The sequence below is a fragment of the Dreissena polymorpha genome, chromosome 10, assembly GCF_020536995.1.
Source record: "Dreissena polymorpha isolate Duluth1 chromosome 10, UMN_Dpol_1.0, whole genome shotgun sequence".
NCBI lineage: Eukaryota > Metazoa > Mollusca > Bivalvia > Myida > Dreissenidae > Dreissena > Dreissena polymorpha.
This window is the reverse complement of record NC_068364.1, coordinates 40,700,145-40,722,376: the sequence shown is the minus strand read 5'-3', so window position 1 is coordinate 40,722,376 and position 22,232 is coordinate 40,700,145. Positions and strand designations below refer to the sequence as shown.

General features: G+C 35.6%; 1 protein-coding gene across 6 annotated transcripts in view; it reads right to left on the bottom strand.

The window, feature by feature from the left end:
- Positions 1–611: 611 nt before the first annotated feature.
- The window catches only part of LOC127847645 (agrin-like), a 153,938-nt gene continuing 132,317 nt past the window's right edge, over positions 612–22,232 (bottom strand). For 2 of the 6 annotated variants that reach the window (XM_052379681.1, XM_052379686.1), the window contains 23 exons: positions 17,677–17,790; positions 17,160–17,186; positions 16,434–16,598; positions 15,068–15,214; positions 14,067–14,084; positions 13,089–13,241; positions 12,129–12,251; positions 11,552–11,701; positions 10,751–10,952; positions 10,003–10,072; positions 9,454–9,596; positions 8,951–9,090; positions 8,408–8,515; positions 7,342–7,476; positions 6,863–6,985; positions 6,448–6,565; positions 5,809–5,920; positions 5,372–5,488; positions 4,663–4,849; positions 3,916–3,997; positions 3,248–3,490; positions 2,298–2,401; positions 612–1,769 (listed from right to left, as the gene is read on the bottom strand). In XM_052379681.1, the coding sequence (XP_052235641.1) occupies positions 1,621–1,769; positions 2,298–2,401; positions 3,248–3,490; positions 3,916–3,997; positions 4,663–4,849; positions 5,372–5,488; positions 5,809–5,920; positions 6,448–6,565; positions 6,863–6,985; positions 7,342–7,476; positions 8,408–8,515; positions 8,951–9,090; positions 9,454–9,596; positions 10,003–10,072; positions 10,751–10,952; positions 11,552–11,701; positions 12,129–12,251; positions 13,089–13,241; positions 14,067–14,084; positions 15,068–15,214; positions 16,434–16,598; positions 17,160–17,186; positions 17,677–17,790 (2,930 nt within the window). In that variant the 3' untranslated portion in view covers positions 612–1,620. The remainder of the gene's footprint in view (positions 1,770–2,297; positions 2,402–3,247; positions 3,491–3,915; positions 3,998–4,662; positions 4,850–5,371; positions 5,489–5,808; positions 5,921–6,447; positions 6,566–6,862; positions 6,986–7,341; positions 7,477–8,407; positions 8,516–8,950; positions 9,091–9,453; positions 9,597–10,002; positions 10,073–10,750; positions 10,953–11,551; positions 11,702–12,128; positions 12,252–13,088; positions 13,242–14,066; positions 14,085–15,067; positions 15,215–16,433; positions 16,599–17,159; positions 17,187–17,676; positions 17,791–22,232) is intronic. The other 4 variants (XM_052379685.1, XM_052379687.1, XM_052379682.1 and 1 more) reach the window with 3 other exon arrangements.

Genomic DNA, 22,232 nt, shown 5'->3' with positions numbered 1-22,232 from the left:
GCCTGTGCAGTCCGCAAAGGCTAATCAGAAGCGACACTTTCCGCTTGTATGACATTTTTCGTTTAAATGAAGTCTCTTCTTAGCAAAAATTCTATTTAACCGGAAAGTGTCGTCCCTGATTAGCCTGTGCGGATTGCACAGGCTAATCTGGGACGACACTTTACGCACAAGCATTATGTCCTGTTTTCTCAGAACACGACTCATATAATAAAAGCATTGTTCCGTGTTATGGTCCACACATTACATACCGAAAGTCTTTTGTATTCATCAATGAACGATGCAGCGGATTAAAAAAGATGCATATGTAAAAAACATTTTGGAAGTTACAAACATTGGATTATGCATCGCGTCCTTTAAATGAATTATGATGTTGCGATTGTGATCATATCGATTGATACAGAATGTGTTTGATTTCCATGCATATATGTGTAATTTCCACGCTTAAATTTTTTTGAATGTCAAAACGAGAATATAATAAATAATACTTTTTTAAATATGTTGAAATCATCAACTGCAAAAATACAACATGCACAATGTGCTTTCTGAATTCCGAAGCTAACCCAGCGGTTAAATATCAAATATAACACGTTTTATTGAAACGCAATAATTGGTCAAGTTGGAATGTTTATTAACATGCATTTTAATAGGGAAACAACATATAATTCAGCAATGCAACATGTGGAGGTATATATTTTAAAACGGATCAAACAAAACTAATAGTAACGGGATTCCATTAACACATAGGTTTTTCACTCACAACAGTGCATTAGCGTAATCAACGACATTTATGATGTAGCATATAAAACGACATATACGATGGCTGTACCAAACGATAATTTCCGTGCCAAAAAATGAATGGTTTGTAAGAAGTAAGTTTATATTTAAATTCCACACACTTGTGATGGTATGCATGACCTGTCTATACAATAAATATAACAGTACTCTTAACATACGTCTAAAATCTTCAAAACATCTTTATTTTCACAGGCAGCTAATTCAGAAACGTATTGTTTATGCAGTAACATTGATTGAATACTTGTACTTTAAAAAAAAATACACTCGAAGTCCTGCGCGATATATCACATAATCATTTACATGACCTTTTAATTCCTACTTGCAGGGCATACATGCATACTGGCCGTCTTTGAGGTCATATAATCAGAACCAGTCATACATAATGGATATTAAAATTACCATTAAAATGAATAAGATTAAGAAAATGCGAAACAGCATATAAAAGCAAATGTCCATAAATATAAATATCATTATTAGTCCAGAGGTATAGTAAATAGTGAAGCCTGAGGAGAATAATGTCAATTAGTCTTGAGGAGGGCAATCTTTACTGTACAACCGAAAAATACCTTTGGCATTTGTTAAATAATTGTTTAGTTGCATTATTATTATGCTTATTATTATGATGATGATTATTATTATTATTAGTAGTAGTAGTATTGTTTTTGTTATTATTATTATCAAAAGGAAGCCGGTATTCCTTTAATAAAGTATATGGACTACTCTATGAATGGAAACAACAAGCAAATTCGTTTCAAGCAAAACTGAGATATCAAAGTTAACAATGTACAATAATAATAAAATATAAAACTTCACACACATCACAGATCAATGACAAAACTCGACGACGCTACCAACGCCAGTTCTATGTTTCAGTAAATGAAGTTCTTTGTCCTTAATATAAACGTCGCCTATGCAACCGCGGAATCCCCGGTAGTAATCCGAAGGTAGCCCTGACGGCATGTCTTCTTTGCCACCTTTAATGAAGTATTGGTAAACGGTCTAGTAACATTCAATTACTTTAACTTTAGAACATTTCAATAACATATCAACGTAATGTTCGCAATATGTTTACTTTTTTCGACATAGCTTTCTCGCCTCTGGAAATTGTCAAATTATATCTTCAGAACATAAATATTGAATATATATGTATGGATGATTTGCGCACATCCGGTTTCCCTATATGCGTTTTAATTCATTTCAAATATTTGACTGTGTATTTTTGAAAGTATATAATAATGGGAAAGGCACACACTCTGGCTAAACAACCATTATTGATGTGATACAGCTAAGAAATGCGCAGAATGAAAATTCTCGATTTTTTTTCTCCCATATATAACTTATTTCTATAGAATATAATATAAAATTCATGGAATTATTCCTATAAAGAAGTAAAATATGTTGTTTTTTTTACATTTATGCTTTAAAAAAAGGCCACCTCACAAAATCATGACGAAAACACGTTGACTGAGAGGGTAACGAATACACAATATCATGCCTCTTACCCAACCACAAAATCCCGTCAGTATCCATCTGCGTGGCACCTGCGTCTGACATCATAGTAATGATAGATTCCTTATCAACCTGTAACTCGCCCTCTCTTTGCGACCTGAAGAAAATATTGACCTACTTATTAATAATTAGTGATTATTACAATATATCCACATAGGCTCTGTTTAAAACAACCCGTTCAAATATAAAATGTGTATTGCGTGCAGATTACTTACTTTAAGCTATAACGTCACAGATTATGAGATAAAAAAAACAACAACAATTAAGAAAAAGGTAGATATTATTAAATAGAACTGCTGTAAATAACATTCGCACCAATTATCAGAGTTCTAAACTTTCGAGTTTGGTAATTGTAACACATTATTTTAGTGTTTGAGCTATTCATGACTCTTTGATTGTTATTATAAATTACCACTAGGGCTTAATAATCAATGATTGTAACATCCGGAAACCTATTGCTATCAAACAGTGTGTTTAAAATAAGCAGCTGTTAATATTTCAACAAAAAAGTAGCGTTTAGAGAATCATTTTTCATCAGGTAGATTCGGTTTCAAAACCATACTTTTAAACTTTTGTTAATGGTGTTTAAAAAAAATCCAATACATATCTTGTGCAATAAAGAAAAATAAAGTAAAAAGATCCTTACAAATATTTTTACTACCATTAGAGCTACTTAAAAAATTGAATGTGGTATTCATGTAAAAAAGCAACTATTCAATAATAGTACTGTTAACAGTCAAATATATTGAGCATCACCGGTAAGTGACATTTTACATCTTTTTAAGAAGAAGTATAACATTCGTAAGTAGTTACACCAAAAAATTGTTAACGGAAGCAATTGTTTTATAACTGATTGTCCTACGTGTGAACTATATTATGAATATTTTAACATTAAATATTTGAACAAGACAACATTTTCAAGGTTTTTGTTATGAACACCGACCTTCGAACAAACGCCGTATGCCAGTTACCGTCGCTGACATACACAGTCGACTTTGCAAGCAGCAAATTCTCCTCATACTGCCGCCCGAGGTTGTAACTGAGCTCTAAGTATCCCCCTCTTATCGCCATGGCAACGTAGTCATTCTGCACGGTGGGGCCGCGACCGCCCTGGAACAACAGGAGTCCGCTGGTCTCGTCCGTCCGGAAGCGGAACTTGAACTTGTTGTCCCTTTGAGCTTCTTGTCTTAACATTGATACAAATAAAACATTGCAATACAGACATCAAATTCATGCGTGTTTTTAATTAACACGTATACCATTATTCCAAATGTGTGTTTATGTCATTTATTAATCAACAACAATAACATGAAGACACATATATGCAATGATTGTTTTGTTATTGTGAAAACATGCGATACTTAAAATTGAACAAAACATGCATACACCATTTTCCGTGAACTCCCAATTTATAAGAGGCTCTGTTCACGCGCTCTTGTTTGTAATTTTTAACGACACCACGTGCTTGACACAAGCGTTAGTCGTTTGCATATTCGTTCAATGGACGAAAACGTAACTATTAATCGTAACGCATTTTAACATGTATATGCAAGTATAATTATTATCTTCATGCTATTGGTAAGCTATACACGTGTTTTAATACATACATACTCTTTTGAGATTTCATTCAGATATTGCAGATGAGTGTTCCCGTTGAATCGAACGGGCATATTGGCTTCCAAGTTTTCTGCAACTGAAGATCGCATTATAAACACTATAATGAGCGATTGATTCTGTTGGTGTTTTTAATAATATGTTAACAACAAAATGTGTGTTCATATTTTGTTGATTTTAGTTTGAGCTGATTGTATAAGTCGTGTTCTGAGAATTCTGGGCATAATGCATGTGCGCACAGGCTAATCAGGGACGACACTTTCCGCTTTTATGGCATTTTTCGTTCAAAGGAAGTCCCTTCTTACCGAAAATCTTGTTTAGGCGAAAAGTTTCGTCCCTGATTAGCCTGTGCGGACTGCACAAGCTAGTCTGGGACGACACATTAGGCACGTGCATTATGCCCAGTTTTCCCAGAACGCGACTCGTATTATCAAGAATGCATACATTAAAAAACTGTTTTCTATACGAACTTATATCATTCATTAATGAACATTAATGACTTTTGGGTCAATCCTTTATTTCATATGAAAACAATATATACCGTGTAGTGACAAAGGTGGGTCATATTTAATAATACCATAAACTCACGTTTTGAGTAAGTCATAAATGGAACAATTCATCAATGCATGCCATAAAAACCTTAAATTAATACGTATAATTGTATATATAAAAGTCTTTTATTTCTTACACGTATAATTTATATTAAATATAATTATGTAGTAATTTACCTGCACAATGTCATACCTTTCTCACAGAGCTGTCCAATGTATCTCGTCGGACACTTGCATTCGGCAAGGTCAAGTTTGGGGATGCAGACTCCGCCGTTCATGCAGGGGTTGAGGTTGCAGGGAGGCCCCGTGTACAAGGTCACGTGGTATTCGTCGTGTGCGGAGCTAATTGGATTACTGACAAGCCTTCCGTTGATGTATATCTGGAACAAGACAATTTGGAACATAATGATATGTATGATTTTGATATAAACCTAGAGATACACTTAAACAACACAATTCATATTGATTTTAATCGAGTATCTTTTGAATGATCAAATGACTCCCGTAAAACCGGTAAAATTACTTGTACGTGTTTTCTTAATCTGTTGGTAAAACTTTAAACTTAATACGTTCATTGTTTTGAACATGCCCATGATTTATTTTTATAATTGCTAAGAGTAATTTTAATTTATTTTAATTGAGCATCACTTGGAGAAAACCGCGCTTAATGAATCCGCGTAAAGTGTCGTACAAGATAAGCCTGTGCAGTCCACACAGGCATATAAGGGGCGACATAGTCTATCCATTTACTGAATTGTTGTTGAAATGAGACTTGCTTGAAACCAAAAATGCGATACAAGAGGAAAGTGTCCATGATCCGAAAGGACACTGTATTCACATGTTATGAGCCCGGTTTACCCAGAGTTATGGTAATTATTTAAATTTAAATCGATTACGCTTACCCTCTGAATAACGCCTTTGAATCTTGACGTCACCCCTGACGCCGCATTAATGTCGTATTTGTCCTTATAACCACCGATAAGCATGTTACCAGACAGCTGGAGCTCCGTCAGGGTACCCTGTTATTATATTTAAATTTAAATGTATCGTCGTAATTGCAACTAAATTTCACATGCATATTATTATAACTATTTCATACATTAGATCACGCTCATAATGAATGTTATTCACGCTATTACAATACAGTATAAAGTTTCATAGCTACTTGCAAAATATAACAACTAAATAAAAACAAACAGTAAAATCGCAAACCCCGAAAACCGAGTTTGCTTCGGAAAATATGAAAATATGTTAAACGTCATAGAAAAATACATGTTAGTTTTTGCGCAAATGTAAAAAATGACTTTTGTTTACGTATGAAAGGCACTGGCATGCTTACAGTGGACTCCCCAACCGCTGGAGCTCCGTCATCAATTATCAGCTCGGCACGCTTCCCCTGGCGTCTAACAATCACGCGGTGCCATTCGTTCAGATGCAGTTCATCCCTACTCCTGTGATATAGTGCTGCATTTTTTTAATCTGGACTACATGCATTCGCGTTTCGTCCCAGATAAGCCTGCAGGCCGCACAGGCCAATCAGGGACAACACTTTCCGCTTGCATGTTATTTGAAAATCAAGTTCAAGCGGAAAGTGTCTTCCCTGATAAGCCTGTGCGTAATGAACAGGCTAATATGGTACGACACTATACGCACATGCGTTAAGCCTTGATTTCACAGAACGCGACTCATTGAGTAATACACACTCCGCTACGCTGAACTAAATCGGATATGTTCATAGACATTTAATACACAGATTATATTAGAAAAAAACGGATTGACAAATACAATTATTGCTCACTTTTGTATTAATCATCAATTCAGTATTTCTTAAAAGCAATTAATTTCGTATCATGTATTGTCAATTTGTTTGGGAAAGGATATAGAAATTGTTATATGCACTCGTGGTGCAGTCTGAAATGTTTTGTATATTAACATATGTTTAAATTATCGATGTGTATTAATATAATGAAATGTATACCTTATTATTAAGGGATTGTCTCCTAAATATAACCGCAGTTCTACCGTAGTATTGAAAATGTTGATAGATATGGTGTCCCCTCCTCCTCCAAAGTATTGGCTGGAGTACAGCAGTAGACCTACAAAAGAACATGACTTTGAGTTTCAGCGTTGATTGTGGTGAATAAGACAAGAGGTATAGGTTAATACTTTACGAATCAATACACACACTTTTTTGAGCTGGAATGCTTTCACGCTGCATATAAGCTGATTCGTGCACACTTATGCGTTTAGTGTGATTTTGTGTGTCTTGTATGAAACTGTATCTTATGTCACATTTTAACTTGTTGCAAATAAATCTTGCCATCAACTATAACCTATAACCTAGGACCATATCTTTTTTTTCACTTATTTTATACTGTCTTGTCAATACAAACCATTTGGGTCTCGGGTAAGAATCCAGAGTTCAATATTCGTCTTTTCGGACAGATTGTCAGTAATTGCCAGCTCTAAAAATGAGTCGCCGTGGAATTCAGGAACCTCCATATCAGGAACTTTCTCTGCAAGGACATAATTGCAACATCTTAATCAACCATGTGTTGGGAATTGATATTTTTGAAAAGCAACAACACAAAAATAGCTTTTACCAAAACAACATGATTACGCAGTTCAAACGTTGTTCTAATTAGAAAGCTAAAACATCAGCAACCTTTGCTAACATTAAATTTGTATCAGTGTCGTTTAAGCGGAAGTATGTATGCATGTGCATAGACGTATAAAAGACTCCATAAGTTGATCATAGTGTACTTAAATCTATTGACATTTGTATCCAAGTGACTCAAACTGTTTATAAATTTAGTAAAAGTCGATTAACTTCACCATATATCTAACTCACAACACTCGAAGAGTTACTCACCATATTCACAGAATTGCCCCTCTCTTGTTGGAGGGCAGTGACAGATGACCTCCCCTTTGTTCGACACTGAGCACGTTGAATTCGGATGGCACTGGCTGTTCAGACAGGCCGTCAGTGAGGCCTTACAGTTGTCCCCTGAAGGAAAAGTGTTATATAAGGCGGAAAAACAAACATTAACTTTATTGAAAAGTGTAATATTAGACGTAAAAACAAATACAAACTTTATGGAAAAGTGTAATTTTAGACGCAAACACAAACCTTATTCAGATGACAGATGTTTATCATAAGCCTTATATTGAATATCAAACCCAGTTTTACCCACCAATCCGTTATAATCTTATGAGTTTCAGATTTAGACGCGGGCGTATTGTGTATCTACAAATAAACTGGCTTTATATCTGTTTAACGCGCACACGAACAGTTTTATAGAAACATTTTAACATATGTCCTAACGTTGTGAGTTTACGCTCTAGCCTAGTATGCTAGATATTGAACTTAATTATATAGTTATGTAGAAACGAATGCATTCTCATAGCGTGCACAAATATCGATGGCATTAGTGAGCGTCAACATTTCGTCCTTTATTTGGAAAACAAGAGATGACCGTAAGCGAAGTATTTAAGATTATACTTTATTATATGTAACAGAAGCTGGAGTTCACATGTTAGCTCAGTCATTCGTTAATGTTGTGTTATTATATGTATGAGTTGATGAAAAACGTGCAACTATAAATCGAGGTCAGGAAGAAAATCCTAGACAGTGGACACTCGGAAAGAAAATAACGGACAGTCAGGAAGAAAATAATAATTGGCAGTCGGGAAGATAATAACGGACAGTCGGAAAGACAATAATAGGGAGTCGATAAGAAAATAACCGACAGTCGATAAGAAAATAATGTATAACTGACATGCGGAAAGAAATTAGGACAGCATATAAAACAGATTAGAAATACATACAAAGCATAACATATACAACACCCATGAATCAATTTTAAACTAAATAAAAAGCGTTCATATTAAAAAGATTTTTTTTTCCCATTCTCAGTTGTATAATTTGACAACATTACCAGTGAATCCTTTAGGGCAGAGACACATATGTATTTCCGAACTGGCCATTATACACGACCCACCGTTCGCGCATGGCAGCGCTTGGCAAGGGTTGTTATCACATGCATCTGCAAGGCAGACAATATGTTAAAGGTAAACATGGCTGTGATGTAGTTGTAGTACTTTCTGCGTTTACCGGTCGATAGTGTGTAATAACTGCATATTTAATGGACTTTCCTACATTCTCTCTTGACATTCATAGCATTTGGTATGAACACTTTCAATACAAAAAATACTACAGTGCATTAATACCGAAAATTAATATAAAGATTCCTTATACTTATAATACGGAAAATAGTTAAAATAGGTTGTCAATTAATTAACGTAAGTTGCAAAAAATGACGCGAAAAACGGTTTTATCTATTGTCAATCAATATAAATTTGCCTCAACAAGTTTGTTACTTTTCTAAGACCCGTACAAATTGTACAAAGGGATAAACTCAGGTAAAATTGAGGTGGATTAATATAATTTCATTATAAAACAAGATCAGTAGAGTAATTACCAACGTCAAGACCGTCCAATATATTTGTAAAATTGCTGGGGAACTGCAAATTGTAAATCCTCGCTTTGTCAACCTGTCCAGCAGTCAGGCTTTGGACACAGCCAACAAAGCCAAGGTTAACTCCAATCTTCTCCTGTATACTGAAATGAAGTAGGTAACCAGTGACGTAAATAAATGGGTTTAAGAAGCAAATTTTAAGACCGACCGTTGGAATTCGTACCTGCTGTACTTACTTATTTGCGCTTTCCAGTGGTATAAACAAGTGTAAAACTTGAGGTTCAAGTACTCTGCTTGTTTTAATTTGTATATTAATTAGACTTCATCATGTTAAGCAGTTCAGCTCAACCTCACCGTAAAGGTGTTTTTTTTTCAATCCACTTTAACGCTGTTTTATATTCGTTTTATGAAAAACAAACACATGTTTTAAAATGCCAAAATGCTTACATCGAATATAATTAAAATGGATATAATACAAGAATGCAATTTTATGTCTAAGTACTTACAAGCTCATATTGTGGGGAAGGAACCCAAGGAATAATGTTCCAGAAAGATCCAAGTTGCTGTCCTTGCCGATGGCTGCCTGTACTAAAGGCTCTTTGTTGTCAACAATCAGAATAACGCTTTGCCCCATTTTCTTGACAATCACCTATTGAGTAAGGGGCACAATTATTGATAACAAAATCAAAACAAATCCCGCAACCGCAAGTCAACTTTTCATCAGGGTGTTAATTATTGAAACCGCCCAGCTCACTGGTTGAATGTATGTCAATGAAGCATACACTTGTCAATAATGACATACGCTGTCGTGATATAAAATATACAATGAATTCAATTTCATCAGAGAACTTCCTTCAAACATCACACATTCGTTTACTGAAGGAAATGAATTTTGAACAATTTCTAGCAAGTTTTTAGTGACCGTTTAAAAAAAAATACAGTACGAAGTAAATGTTGTTTTATATGAAATAAACATTATACACAACATACATGTGCACAGTGTGTGTTTTGTTTTATTAAAGCAATAAATCAATACTACTTAATGTTATAGGTACCTGGTGCATCGTATCAGTGGATACTGGGTACGGATGTTGAAGTTGCCTGGGCCCAGTCCCAGTGTCATACCTGAAGTATCATATAAACTACTGGACAGCTCGACAAAATGATAGCTGTCTGATTAAAATATTGAACGAAAACAGATAAATAAATGATAATTGTTTGTCTTCCATCCCATTGGTATCGTCAATAAAATAACATCGAACACCACCTTATCATAATCAGTATTACTTTGGTCAAAGTCCATTGTCAGTTTCAATATTAAAACCGTCGTCAGTATAGTCAGCGTCGTACACACCATGATCACTGTTGTCGATATTAACCCATTTATGCCTAGCGTCTAGAAAAAAGGCCTTGGCAAACAGGGAAGACCCAGATGAGACGCCGCATGATATGGCGTCTCATCAGGGTCTGCGCTGTTTGCTTAAAGGAAGTACTGTAAGACATATTCTAACTATAGAAATAAGTATACTAGACATCCCTAATTTTGGAAATAAATTGATCCAATTTAGAAGAATGGGGAGTCCACTAGGCATAAATGGGTTAAATCATTCGTCGATTAATCATACACAAATTGTATACGTGTATGGATAATAATTGCATACAGTTGTTGACATATAATTGATAAAAGCTTAAATTTTGGGATGATTCAAAATGTTCAACTGCAGAGAATAAAGCACAATTTGTTTAGAAATTATGTCGCATTCACTAGATTTGTTTATTCAACATATCAATAATACGGTTTACCTGAATTCAACTAGACCGTCACTCATGGCTATTGATATGAACTGGCCAGTGCCATCTTTATTCTGAGATGCAAACAACAGCATTCCGTCGCTGTTAAATGAGCGGAAGGTGATGTTCAAGAAGATGTTTCCGGATATAACGCCGAGGACATCCAGTGACAGGTAAGCGGAGCCGGAGAAAGATGGTACTGTAAATGAGGCTCCTAGAGATGCGGAAATGAGTTATATATTAATTGAAGGATCAACACAGTTGACTTGAAATTAAAACAAATACAAAAACTTATATTATAATTCATACAAGTCTACTGCTACTACAGCAACAATTACTACTACAACTACTTCTTCTCCTACTTATACTAATGCTTACTCTATAAAAGCATCTATAAGAAAACAACACCACCGACACTTTCTACTATAACTTATTCAACTAGTCGAACTACTATTACTACAAGTACAAATTGTGCATATACAACTACAAATACAACTACTTATACTAGTAATAATTAAAACAGCAACAACAATAACACAATAATACTTATATTATTATTATTAAAATTAGTAATATATTGGAAGAAGTAGCACTTGTATTGATGCTAGTTGTGAATGTGCTAGTGGTTGTGGGTATGGTGTGATGGTAGGTAATCAAAGAGTAGCATATGTTAGTTTTATGTTTGGGCTGTATTGATGTAATAATCACTATGTATTGCATAGTTATTAATGAATTATTTCAGAAACTATGTATGAACATAACAAAGATATGCAGCGTTTTAAACTGATAATGTATACTAAATAATTCACGTACTTTCTCTGCAAATGACGCCTGTCCGCCCCAACGCACACAGACAGCGGTAACCGAGCTCGGTATCCGGTCGACATATACCGCCATGGCGGCATGGATTCAACGAGCATGTGTCCATTTCTTCCGGAATTACGGCGTCGTGTTGTTTAACTCCTAGATTTAAAAACGAGAAATACGTAGGAATCAATGTTACCGTTTCCTTCTCACGAGTGTGTAATTGTCGTTCAGTCTTTACTATTTTGTGCACAGAACAATAACCGGTACATAATCATCTAAACAGAAAAGGATCACAATCAAACCGACAATTATAAGGACATTTGATATGACAAAAAACCCAAACTTCTATATTTGAATTGATTAGCTACTAGCATTATGCCCGTAGTCGTTTGAAATTACCAATGGTCAAGATGTCAAGTTAAAATGTACAACTGGATTTAAGTCAAAGCGATTTTCAGCGTTTCTCATCATTTTACCATCAATTTGTCATTACACGGATCTATCTGCTACGCTATATCATGTTTAATAGGCTATTGTCACACTAACATAGCGATATATATATAGTATAAGGTCGGACCCGTACTTGAGCACACTGTGTTTTCATACGTCGGAATGAAGCCCTCATCACATCTGCACAGGTCAAGATGGCAGTGACTATGGGCGATGTAGCAAGAGCTGTCCTCGAGGCATCTGTCGGCTATTCGACCTTTGTACAAAATCGAGCGTTTATTTGAGTCGCGTTCTGAGAAAACTGGGAATAATGCTTGTGCGTAAATTGTTATCTCTGATTAGCCTGTGAAGTCCGCACAGGCTAATCAGGGACGATACCTTCCGCTGTTATGACATTTTTCGTTTCTATGAAGTCTCTTCTTAGCAAAAATCGTATTTAGGCGGAAAGTGTCGTCCCTGAGTAGCCTGTGCGTACTGCACAGTCTAATCTGGGACGACACTTTACATACATGCATATTGTCCAGTTTTCTTAGAACGAGACTCATTTACTTGAAACATAACACTTTATCACTAACACGATGAGTGTGATTGACATTACAAATTGACATATAAACGAGTCTCATTTAACGCGACTTACATTAATGAAATATTTTGTAAAGAGTGTTAAGTGTTATATCATTGTTTTGAGTCCATTATGTTTGAACAGAAATAGTGTCCGTCGTTTTACAAGAATCAATAACGCAGTATATTACATGGTTAATTTTTTGCGGACACACTCTAATATCTAAATTTATATTAAAGATAATAAGTTTGCACAAAATTGTTTCAACAGACTAACATCCATTGATACCTGAGGAAAAAGCAATATGTATTTTAACGAAACATGGTATGCAATATGTATCCATTTCAATTCATGATGCCGTTTTAGACATAGTTTACTCAGTTTTAATTCCATATGCAATATGTGAAGCAACACAAACGAACACAATCCGAACAATTTCGGTAAAGTGCTTTAATATGTATTCAGGGGAGATGTCGTAAATATTTCGCTTCAAGGCCAGGGCGAAACGCTCGGAAAGCGCGAAATGCATACCCTCTCCCTTTGGAAAGTTTGGTAATATCGGTCTTGTGGTTGGGCTCGGTCTCCTGGGTGTCATGCTGGGCTTCTGTTGACTGGGCGCAACATCTCTTGGGGTCTTCCGGGACAGAGTGGTATACGGTGCATCCGTGTACCGTGTAAACGCATCTGTTGATGTGGGCAATTTAAACAACAAATTGAGTCGCGTTCTGAGAAAACTGGACATCATGCATGTGCGTAAAGTGTCGTCCAGATTAGCCTTTGCAGTCCGCACAGGCTAATCAGGGACGACACTTTCTGACTACTGGATTTTCTTGTAGAAGAGACTTCCTTTAAACGAAAAATACCATAAAAGCGGAAAGTGTCGTCCCTGATTAGCCTGTGCGGACTGCACAGGCTAATCTGGGACGACACTTTACGCACATGCATTATGCCCAGTTTTCTCATAACGCGACTCATTTGTATTGCTACAAGACGTGCTCATTTTGTTCTATTTGCATCAATTTAATTGCTGAAAACTTTGCATATTGACGGACATTTAATTCAATGGCTCATACATTTATTTGGCATGGTCCAATAACAGCACTAAATCGCGATAAATTTCGTTTATTTAAAATGCCAAACTACTAATAAAATTAATAGCTATGGGTACAGACATTTCATTAAATACATACAAAAATAGGAATTCGTATCCTACATGTACGTATTTACAACGCTATATTGTATATGGTTCTTCAAAAAATAGTAGAATACATAACTAAATATTTCTGATGCGTATTGTTTGACATTATTTTTAAAGCAGTTTGTGTTTTTCTCATGGGTGTACCCTTTGAAAAGCAGATATATTGCGTGACCAAATACAATGCAGGTGATTAATTGCATGTTTAGCAAACTTAAATAAAACGTCGATTGAAGTGAAATAACGGCAGAGTACATGTATAAAAGTTATAATTATTCACTAATATAAAGCGTACACGGTGCTGAAATACTAACCGTAAAACATGTACATTTCTGAAATTTATATTCATAAATTTATTAATAAGCACAGTAATACTAAAAACACAACGCAAATAGGAATATTTCATATACATGTCTTGTTAGATTGTTGATTTGTTTTTGAATCGTTCCGATGCGGGGCCCACATGCTTGATCATTGATTATCTTTAATTTTGTATTGAATGCAATGCATTGTACTGTATAGGCAATAAGTTGATTTAAAACAATAGTTGACAAAAATGTCTCTTTTGTGAATGTTTTCATAGTTTAATTATTTGATAATATCAGAGTTATGCTTTTTATGAAAGCACAGTGAAAACATAATAGTATAATGAATTTTCTGACTGCTTATCAAATCACGAACTTCCTTTTAAACATTTGTTTACTGCAAGTCGAGCACTAGTTATTTGTAAATAATAAAACACACACACACGCACACACACAAAATGTGCACTGTTATAATTTAGACAAATAATTACGTCTTCGCCCTAATATATATGACTGGACGTGCATGTTTAATAATTAGTTCTTAGTTAATAAGTTTACCATAAAACCGGTTTAACTACAATTTCGCATTTAAGCGGTGCTATCAATTAATCATACTTATGTTAAATGTCATGCTGTATGTATTGTCATGTGAGTACAAACAATAGTCGCTTGCATTAAATAAAGGCCAGCGGGCAGAAATTAGTAGAAATTCTCTACTGATACTGAGATTGTCTCTACTGATAATTATTGTGGAGTTCCAATATTTCTATATATTCTTTATACGACGCACGTTTATACAAGAACCATTAAAAAATGAGAAATCTTGTAAATTGTACTTAGATTAATGTTAAGAATGGTTTTAGGTCGAATTATTAAACGGAAATAAACATGGTATTATGTATTGAATGACCTATTTAAATGTTTACATTATACATACATTATACAAATATGAATGTTTGACGCAACGGTATATTGTTTAAATGTATGAATATTCATATTTCAACACCCACCTCCATTGCAGCCCAAGTCCCCAACGAGTTGCCCCGAGTCCCTGCAGCGTCCACATTTGTGACCGTCATACTTGTCCCTGCACTCACATCGCCCGGTGTTCTGATTGCAGTCGTCACGTGACGCGCCAATATGGTTACAATCGCAAGCTATAACACATAAAATATTATGAGCAAATAGGTTTTTGCCATAACTTAATATCTAACAACGTAAAGAGTTGCGCATAGTCGCAACCCACGTTCTCTAAAATTTGTATTTTTTCTAAATTTATCGTAAGACATTAGGTAGAAAAAGCTGGTAGTCATTAATAGTTCGCAAGGCTACGTACGTATTTGTTTTCGCTTCAAACTCTGCAGCAAAACTCATTTAATAAAGTGTTTTTTTTTTATTTCAAATCCCATGGAGGCGGTGTTCGCTTTGTAATATTTACTGTGATCCGTTCGCTATTTTCATAAATTACCGTCATCCGGTCAAATTATCGTCGAACTTTGTTGGAAGGGTACTTTAACGAAAATTCATTGGTAAAAAAGCTCATCAATAGTTACAAAAATAGGCAGAAAACTCCCACTCAGTATATTATTTAGTGACATCGATATATATAACGTTGGTTCCAATAATATTTTAGTAAGATTTTCCGCTTACATATACACATAATGGACCATAACGTTCGCAGAGTATTGAATTTTGCGTTACCGCCAACAATATGTTTTGTCAGGCTCATTCTCTGGCTTACACACATATCATCAGATTCATTTAAACACAGCAAACTGCTGATTTTCTATTAAAGAAAAGTATATTGTAATGAGCACACGGACATACTCCCCGTGGTCGTTTTCAGCAATTATAGATAAGCAAGAGGAGATCGGTTTATGGCTACATTATACCCGTATTTTTAGTGAGTTAAGAATATTTATTGATAATAGCCATTTTTCTGTTAGTTAGAACATCTTTAATAGAAAATCTTGGGAAAAGATTTTATGTATTGTCGAATATTTATTTATGTGTACAATCTTTTTTTTAAGCAGAGGTTAGTATTTTGCAATACACACGTGGATATACTTCCTAATGTGCAAGTGTATATGAAATAATAAAAACATTGGAGTAAGCAATTAATCAAAGAGTAACAAATAGTCTTCGTTTTGCGTACTAAACTATTATTCTGTTTTGCGAAATTTAGACGATATCAAAGTATTCAAAATAAGATTTTTGTCGAGTTCACCATGATGGACAGAACGGTTGGGTAACAATAACAAACGTAACTTTTTAAAATATACAAATATGTACGCGTCATTTTTAGTTTTTGAGTTTTCACTCATCATAATCTGTAAATTGCAATACCCTACATAGGCATATACTATGAGAACGTACGCATGCATCCAGCATTGTTGTTCTCATGAATGAGTTGCAGTCCCCAATAGCCGGGCAAGCAGCGGTCACATCGCGTCCCTCCCACCCCTGGTCTGCACGAGCACTGCTTCGTGGTTGGGTGACACGTGGCGGCTAACGATCCTATAGGACTGCATTGGCATTGGTCTGAAAGAATAGTGCTTGATGTTTGTAAACGTATGCCATGGTCATGCGTTGACTTTATGTGTACAACTAATGCCTTTTGGTACGATTTGATTTCAAACATGACGACACAGTTTATTATTCCGTGCAGTGTTTTTTATTCTTATGTTTTTAATATAAAACGACTTTTTTTTATTAGGCAAATACTAAAGACATCTAAATACAACAACAATAAGATTAAAGAAAACAACAATATTGAAAGCAACATATTCATATTAGCATCATGCATAAGATATAGCGAAGGAAACATTCAGGCAATCTACTCAGGTAATTGGTGTATTAGGAGCAAACAATTAAAAAGGGAAAACAACACTTATGTATGTTACATGTATTCACATGCAATTCACATATTACCGTTCCGGGTCCGTATTAAGTGTAAAATATATTAATAAAATGTTTGTTATTCACATAATGTTTAGCCAACAAATAACTATACACTGGCAAAGGAAGTGTTATAGTACAAAAAAAGAAATTATAAAACGGTTAGTGTGTATTAATCAATATAAAAGTTCAATCAAAATATACCTCGCTCCAAAGTCAAATACATGTATACTAAAAGTACAAAATAACAATAACAATACAAAAACATATACATATTCATAATCTACATTTTAGCAATATATGGGATAATTACGGGTGTAATTAAACTAGCGCTGCTGCTAACATTTCGTTTTATCTTACACAATTTTGTGCAACAAAACTTCATGCATTTCAATTGCATATTTTAAAACTTTGTCTGGGTCGTGTGTCTTTCGTCTTTAACTAATAATTCAATTTAGCCGCGTTCTTGGAAAACTGGACTTAAAACATGCGCGTAGATTGTCGTCGGAGATTAGCCTGTGAAGTCCGCAATCAGGCACGGCATTTTCTGCTGTAATGATACTTTTTGTTTAAAAGAAGTATGTCTATCAAAAATCAAGTTTAGGCGCAAATTATCTTCCCTAAAAAGCCTGCGCGAAATCACAGGCTACTCTGTTACGACACTTTACGCAGGTGCGTTGTTACCAGTGTTCCCATAACATTGATCAATGTATTACGCTACCTGGGCACCCGGCTTTGTCCTTGTCTGGCGCAAATGTCACGTGGTCATCACAGCAGCCAAACTCGCCCTCAGTACAATCCACAAAGTAGAGATCCTCGCTTGGGCGTACCGGTACTACAGAAGTGTAAACCTTTGATGGCGTACTACAGAAGTGCAAGCCTTTGATGGCGTACTACAGAAATGCAAGCCTTTGATGGCGTACTACAGAAGTGTAAACTTTTCATGGCGAATTACGCAAGTATAAACCTTTCAGGGCGAGCTACGCAAGTGTAAACCTTTCATGGCGAGTTACGCAAGTACAAACCTTTCATGGCGAGCTATGCAAGTGTAAACCTGTTTGGGTGTACAACAGAAGTGGAAATTATTTAGGGCATACTACAGAAGTATAAACCTTTGATAGCGTACGACGCAAGTGTTCATATTTCTGAGCGAACAACAGAAATGTTTACCATTTATTGCGTTCTACAGAAGCGTTAATCTTTCAATGCGTACTTCAGAAGTGTAAACCTTTCATGGCGTAGTACAAAAGTGTATACTTTTCATGGCGAATTATAGAATTGTAGACATTTTATGGCGTATAACAGGAGTGTAAACCTTGCATACAAAAAGAGACTCAATAACTCGCATAACGGTTTCAATACCACATGCTGCACAACGATCGTCTTGAGGTAGTAATGCCCCAGACTCCTTTTTATTGAAATGCCATCTACGTGTTTTTGTGGCAAATAATCTTTGTACGAAATAGATTTTTAAGTTGGAATTGTGTGGCAAACAGGCTAGCTGCAACCTTTACATTGATGCGAATGAATGTAAATAGTATGTTTGTAATTCAATGTTTCGTTCTTAAGTAATGACATCAGGTTATATTTACAGCTTTGCGTTGTGTTGCGCCATGTGTTTGTATCTGATACATAAACAAGGATCTGTGTTTGTACAGTGTTTATGCTTCTTGTTCTATAGGGTTCTATTTAAATCCGCCTCAGGAAAAATAATACACCATTGCACTGTTCAACTATATTATACTTTTATTACACTATAGTTATTTAAAGATTTCACAATATACTTTACTTTTCATATAAAGCATTAAAACAACTCTTTTCTATTATTCCTATTATTGCTATAAATATTTCCATGTCTATGCTGCTTTCTCTATAAAACCTAAAAGTTAACTGAACTAAAACAAAGCTTATTCTAACAGCTATTTTAAATGTCAAAACATCTATTCAATTTGCTACAGGAAACAAGAGCATGGTGAAATTAATTCTCTATCAACAGAGTGATATTTAAAGTAAACAACAGGCAACACAATGTTGTTATTAATTTCATGGTTAAATGCTATCCATCAATTTCCCTGCAGAACATTCTCCCCTACCTTGATAAACTTTAGTTTATCAAAATGTCAAGTATACCAGATGTATGCTAACTGCTTATGCTAACCCTCTAGGCTACTCAGGATCGACAACAAGAACAACATCTCCTATCCTAAAGTCTATGTGTTGTTGAAACCACTTCTTTCTGCCAGCAAGAATTGGCAGAAACTCTCGCAACCAACGTTTCCAGAAGTGTTTCACGAGTTCTTGTACACGTCTCCAGCGTTTAATTGGGCTATAATCTGTGTCGTCAACTGAGTCTGGAGCAAACTGGCCTCCAACTTGTCCAAACAGGAAATGGTTTGGAGTCAGCGGTGTGCAATCATCAACATTTGCAGACTGGTACGTTAGTGGACGAGAATTTATCAAACTTTCAGCCCCAGTACAAGCTGTAATGAGCTCTTCATCAGATATATCAGCTGATGTCAAGATTGCTGATATTGCTCGTTTTGCTGATTTAATCATTATTTCATGTACGCCACCCCAGTGTGGCGCCACAGGAGGGTTGAAAAACCACTGTATTCCTCGGTTAGCAGCACTGTCTTTGATTTTGTCTTTGTCAACATTCTGCACTAGTTCTCTTAGTTCTTTATCTGCCCCGACAAAGTTAGTGCCATTGTCAGAATACACTGAAACTGGTAAACCTCTCCTATTCACCATTCTGTAGAATGCATTCAAGAATGCGTTTGTGTCGAGACCAAAGGCTATTTCTAGGTGCACTGCCCGTGTTGATAAGCATGTAAATAAACAGAGGTATCTCTTTGCTCGCCGTGTTCCCCTTCCCTGGATTGTGATGTAAGGACCACCAAAGTCTACTGCGACAATACTAAATGCACGCATGGTTACTTTTGTTCTCACTTTAGGTAAAGGTGCCATGATTTGATCCTTTGGATGGCCTTTCCTTCGTTTGCATTCAGAACACTTGCTTTCCCAGTCTCTTATTTGTTCTCTAGCAGCTACAATCCAGTATTTCACTGACAGATCAGAGAGTGTTTGGTTTGTTCCGCTATGATTGTTCTTTTCATGGGCATCTTTCACTATTAACTCTGTAACTGGACTCTTTCTGGGTAGCAACACAGGATATTTAGTGTCATATGGAAGAAAGTCAGAGTACTTTAGTCTACTGTCACTTCTTATCACTTCTTCGGTGTCTAATCTTGGATTTCCATCATTATCCACATCAATTTTGCTCTTTGGCCATTCGTTTTCACTTTCTTTTAGGAAACTGGGGCCTTCCCACCAATTGTTCGCAACAGCAAGACTGTTAACAGGTAAACCTCTTGACACATAGTCTGCTGGATTTTCGTTTGTTGGAACATATCTCCATTGACTTGAATTTGTTACTCTGTGAATTTCACCAATTCTGTTTGCAACAAATGTTTTGAATTGTCTGCTGTTATTTCGTATCCAATATATGACATTCATGCTGTCCGACCATAATGTTACTTGTTTGATTTCAATTTCAAGAGTTTTGCAAATCCTTGATGTCAGTTTTAAACCAAGTGTTGCTGCAAGTAGTTCAAGTCTTGGGATACTAGTAGATTCTATGGGAGCAACACGACTTTTTGCAGCTACAAAGCGTACAGTCACATCGTCATTTTCATACTCACATCTCAAATATGTTACTGCTCCATATGCAATTGATGACGCATCTACAAATGTATGAATTGACATTGACTTTAGCTGTGTTTCATTATTTTCTTTTTTGAGACAACGTGAAATCTTGATCTTATGTTTAAGCTCTTCGAACCACCTTTCAAAATTCAACTTCTCTGCTTCTCTCACGTTTTCATCCCAGTCAACCCCACTTAACCAGATGTCTTGCATGATTTGTTTCCCTCGCACTACATATGGCGCTAAAAAACCTAAAGGATCAAATATCCTACAAACAGTCTTCAATACATTTCTCTTTGTGATTTCATCTGGCATGGTCATTTCGTCACCGACTTTGAATATAAATTCATCATGTTTTGCTTGCCAGGATATTCCAAGAGCTTTAGTTGTTGGAAGATTTCCTGTTCCTAAATCTATTTCTGCTGATCTATCTTTTTCTGGTATTGTTTCTAACACTTCTAGTGAATTTGAAATCCACTTTCTAGCATGCGTATCAGCTTTCTGCCACAGCTCTCTCAATTGTCTACATTGTTCTATTCCCTCTGTCACGTTTTTCGTAGAATCCATGCTATCGTCCATGTAAGTAGACTTTAGAATTGTCTCAGCCGCCATCGGATATATGTCAGCATGGAGCACAGCATTATGTTGAGATACATACTGGGCTAGATATGGTGATGAGTTAACTCCAAACACTAAACGTGTGAATTCAAATGTTTCGATGGGGCTTTCTGGTGATTCTCTCCATATGAATCTTTGGTATTTTTGATCCTCACTTGCTAGGCCAACTTTCAAATACATCTCCGCTATGTCACAGACAACTGCGATCTGATTTCTTCTGAACCTTAGCAACACATCAAACAGTTTTCTTTGCAATTTTGGACCTGTACTTAGGTACTCATTCAAACTTGTGCCTTCATGTTTAGATGATGCATCAAACACAATGCGAACTTTTGTTGTCTCCTTTTCTGGCCTCACTACAGCAAAATGTGGCAAATACCATTCTTTTTCATTGTCTTTTCTTTCAACCTTCTTAATAAAGCCTTTTTCTTCATATTTCCTTATAATATCACTATACACCCGCTTCAATTCAGGAGATTTCTTCAATTTTTTCTCAGTACCATATAGTCTGTTTAAGGCACTACTATAGTTGTCAAGTAATGTTTCTTTATCTGATTTTCATGGCAATGGAACTATGTATCTATTATCTATTATCTATCTATGTATCACTTCTTATACTGAGAGATGGTGAGATACTATCCTTACACCGATACGACCAGTATTTGGCGACGGGTTACACTATTAATTTAATATTATTTTACATACTGGTATACATGTAAATTATTTTATCGCAATTACACCTATTTGCTTTAGTGTTTTAAATAACAAATTGAAATGTAAACGACGACATTTACGAGTGGATATGCGATAGAAGTTATTACACAATGTGTATGTATATACTTGTTTTGATTTATGTAGTACACTAAATTTATGTGTTTACAACTCTTAAGGTTTGCAGCGCGAAAACACGTTGACCGTTGCATATTGTGACCCCATTTTGCTTTAAAATTGTGT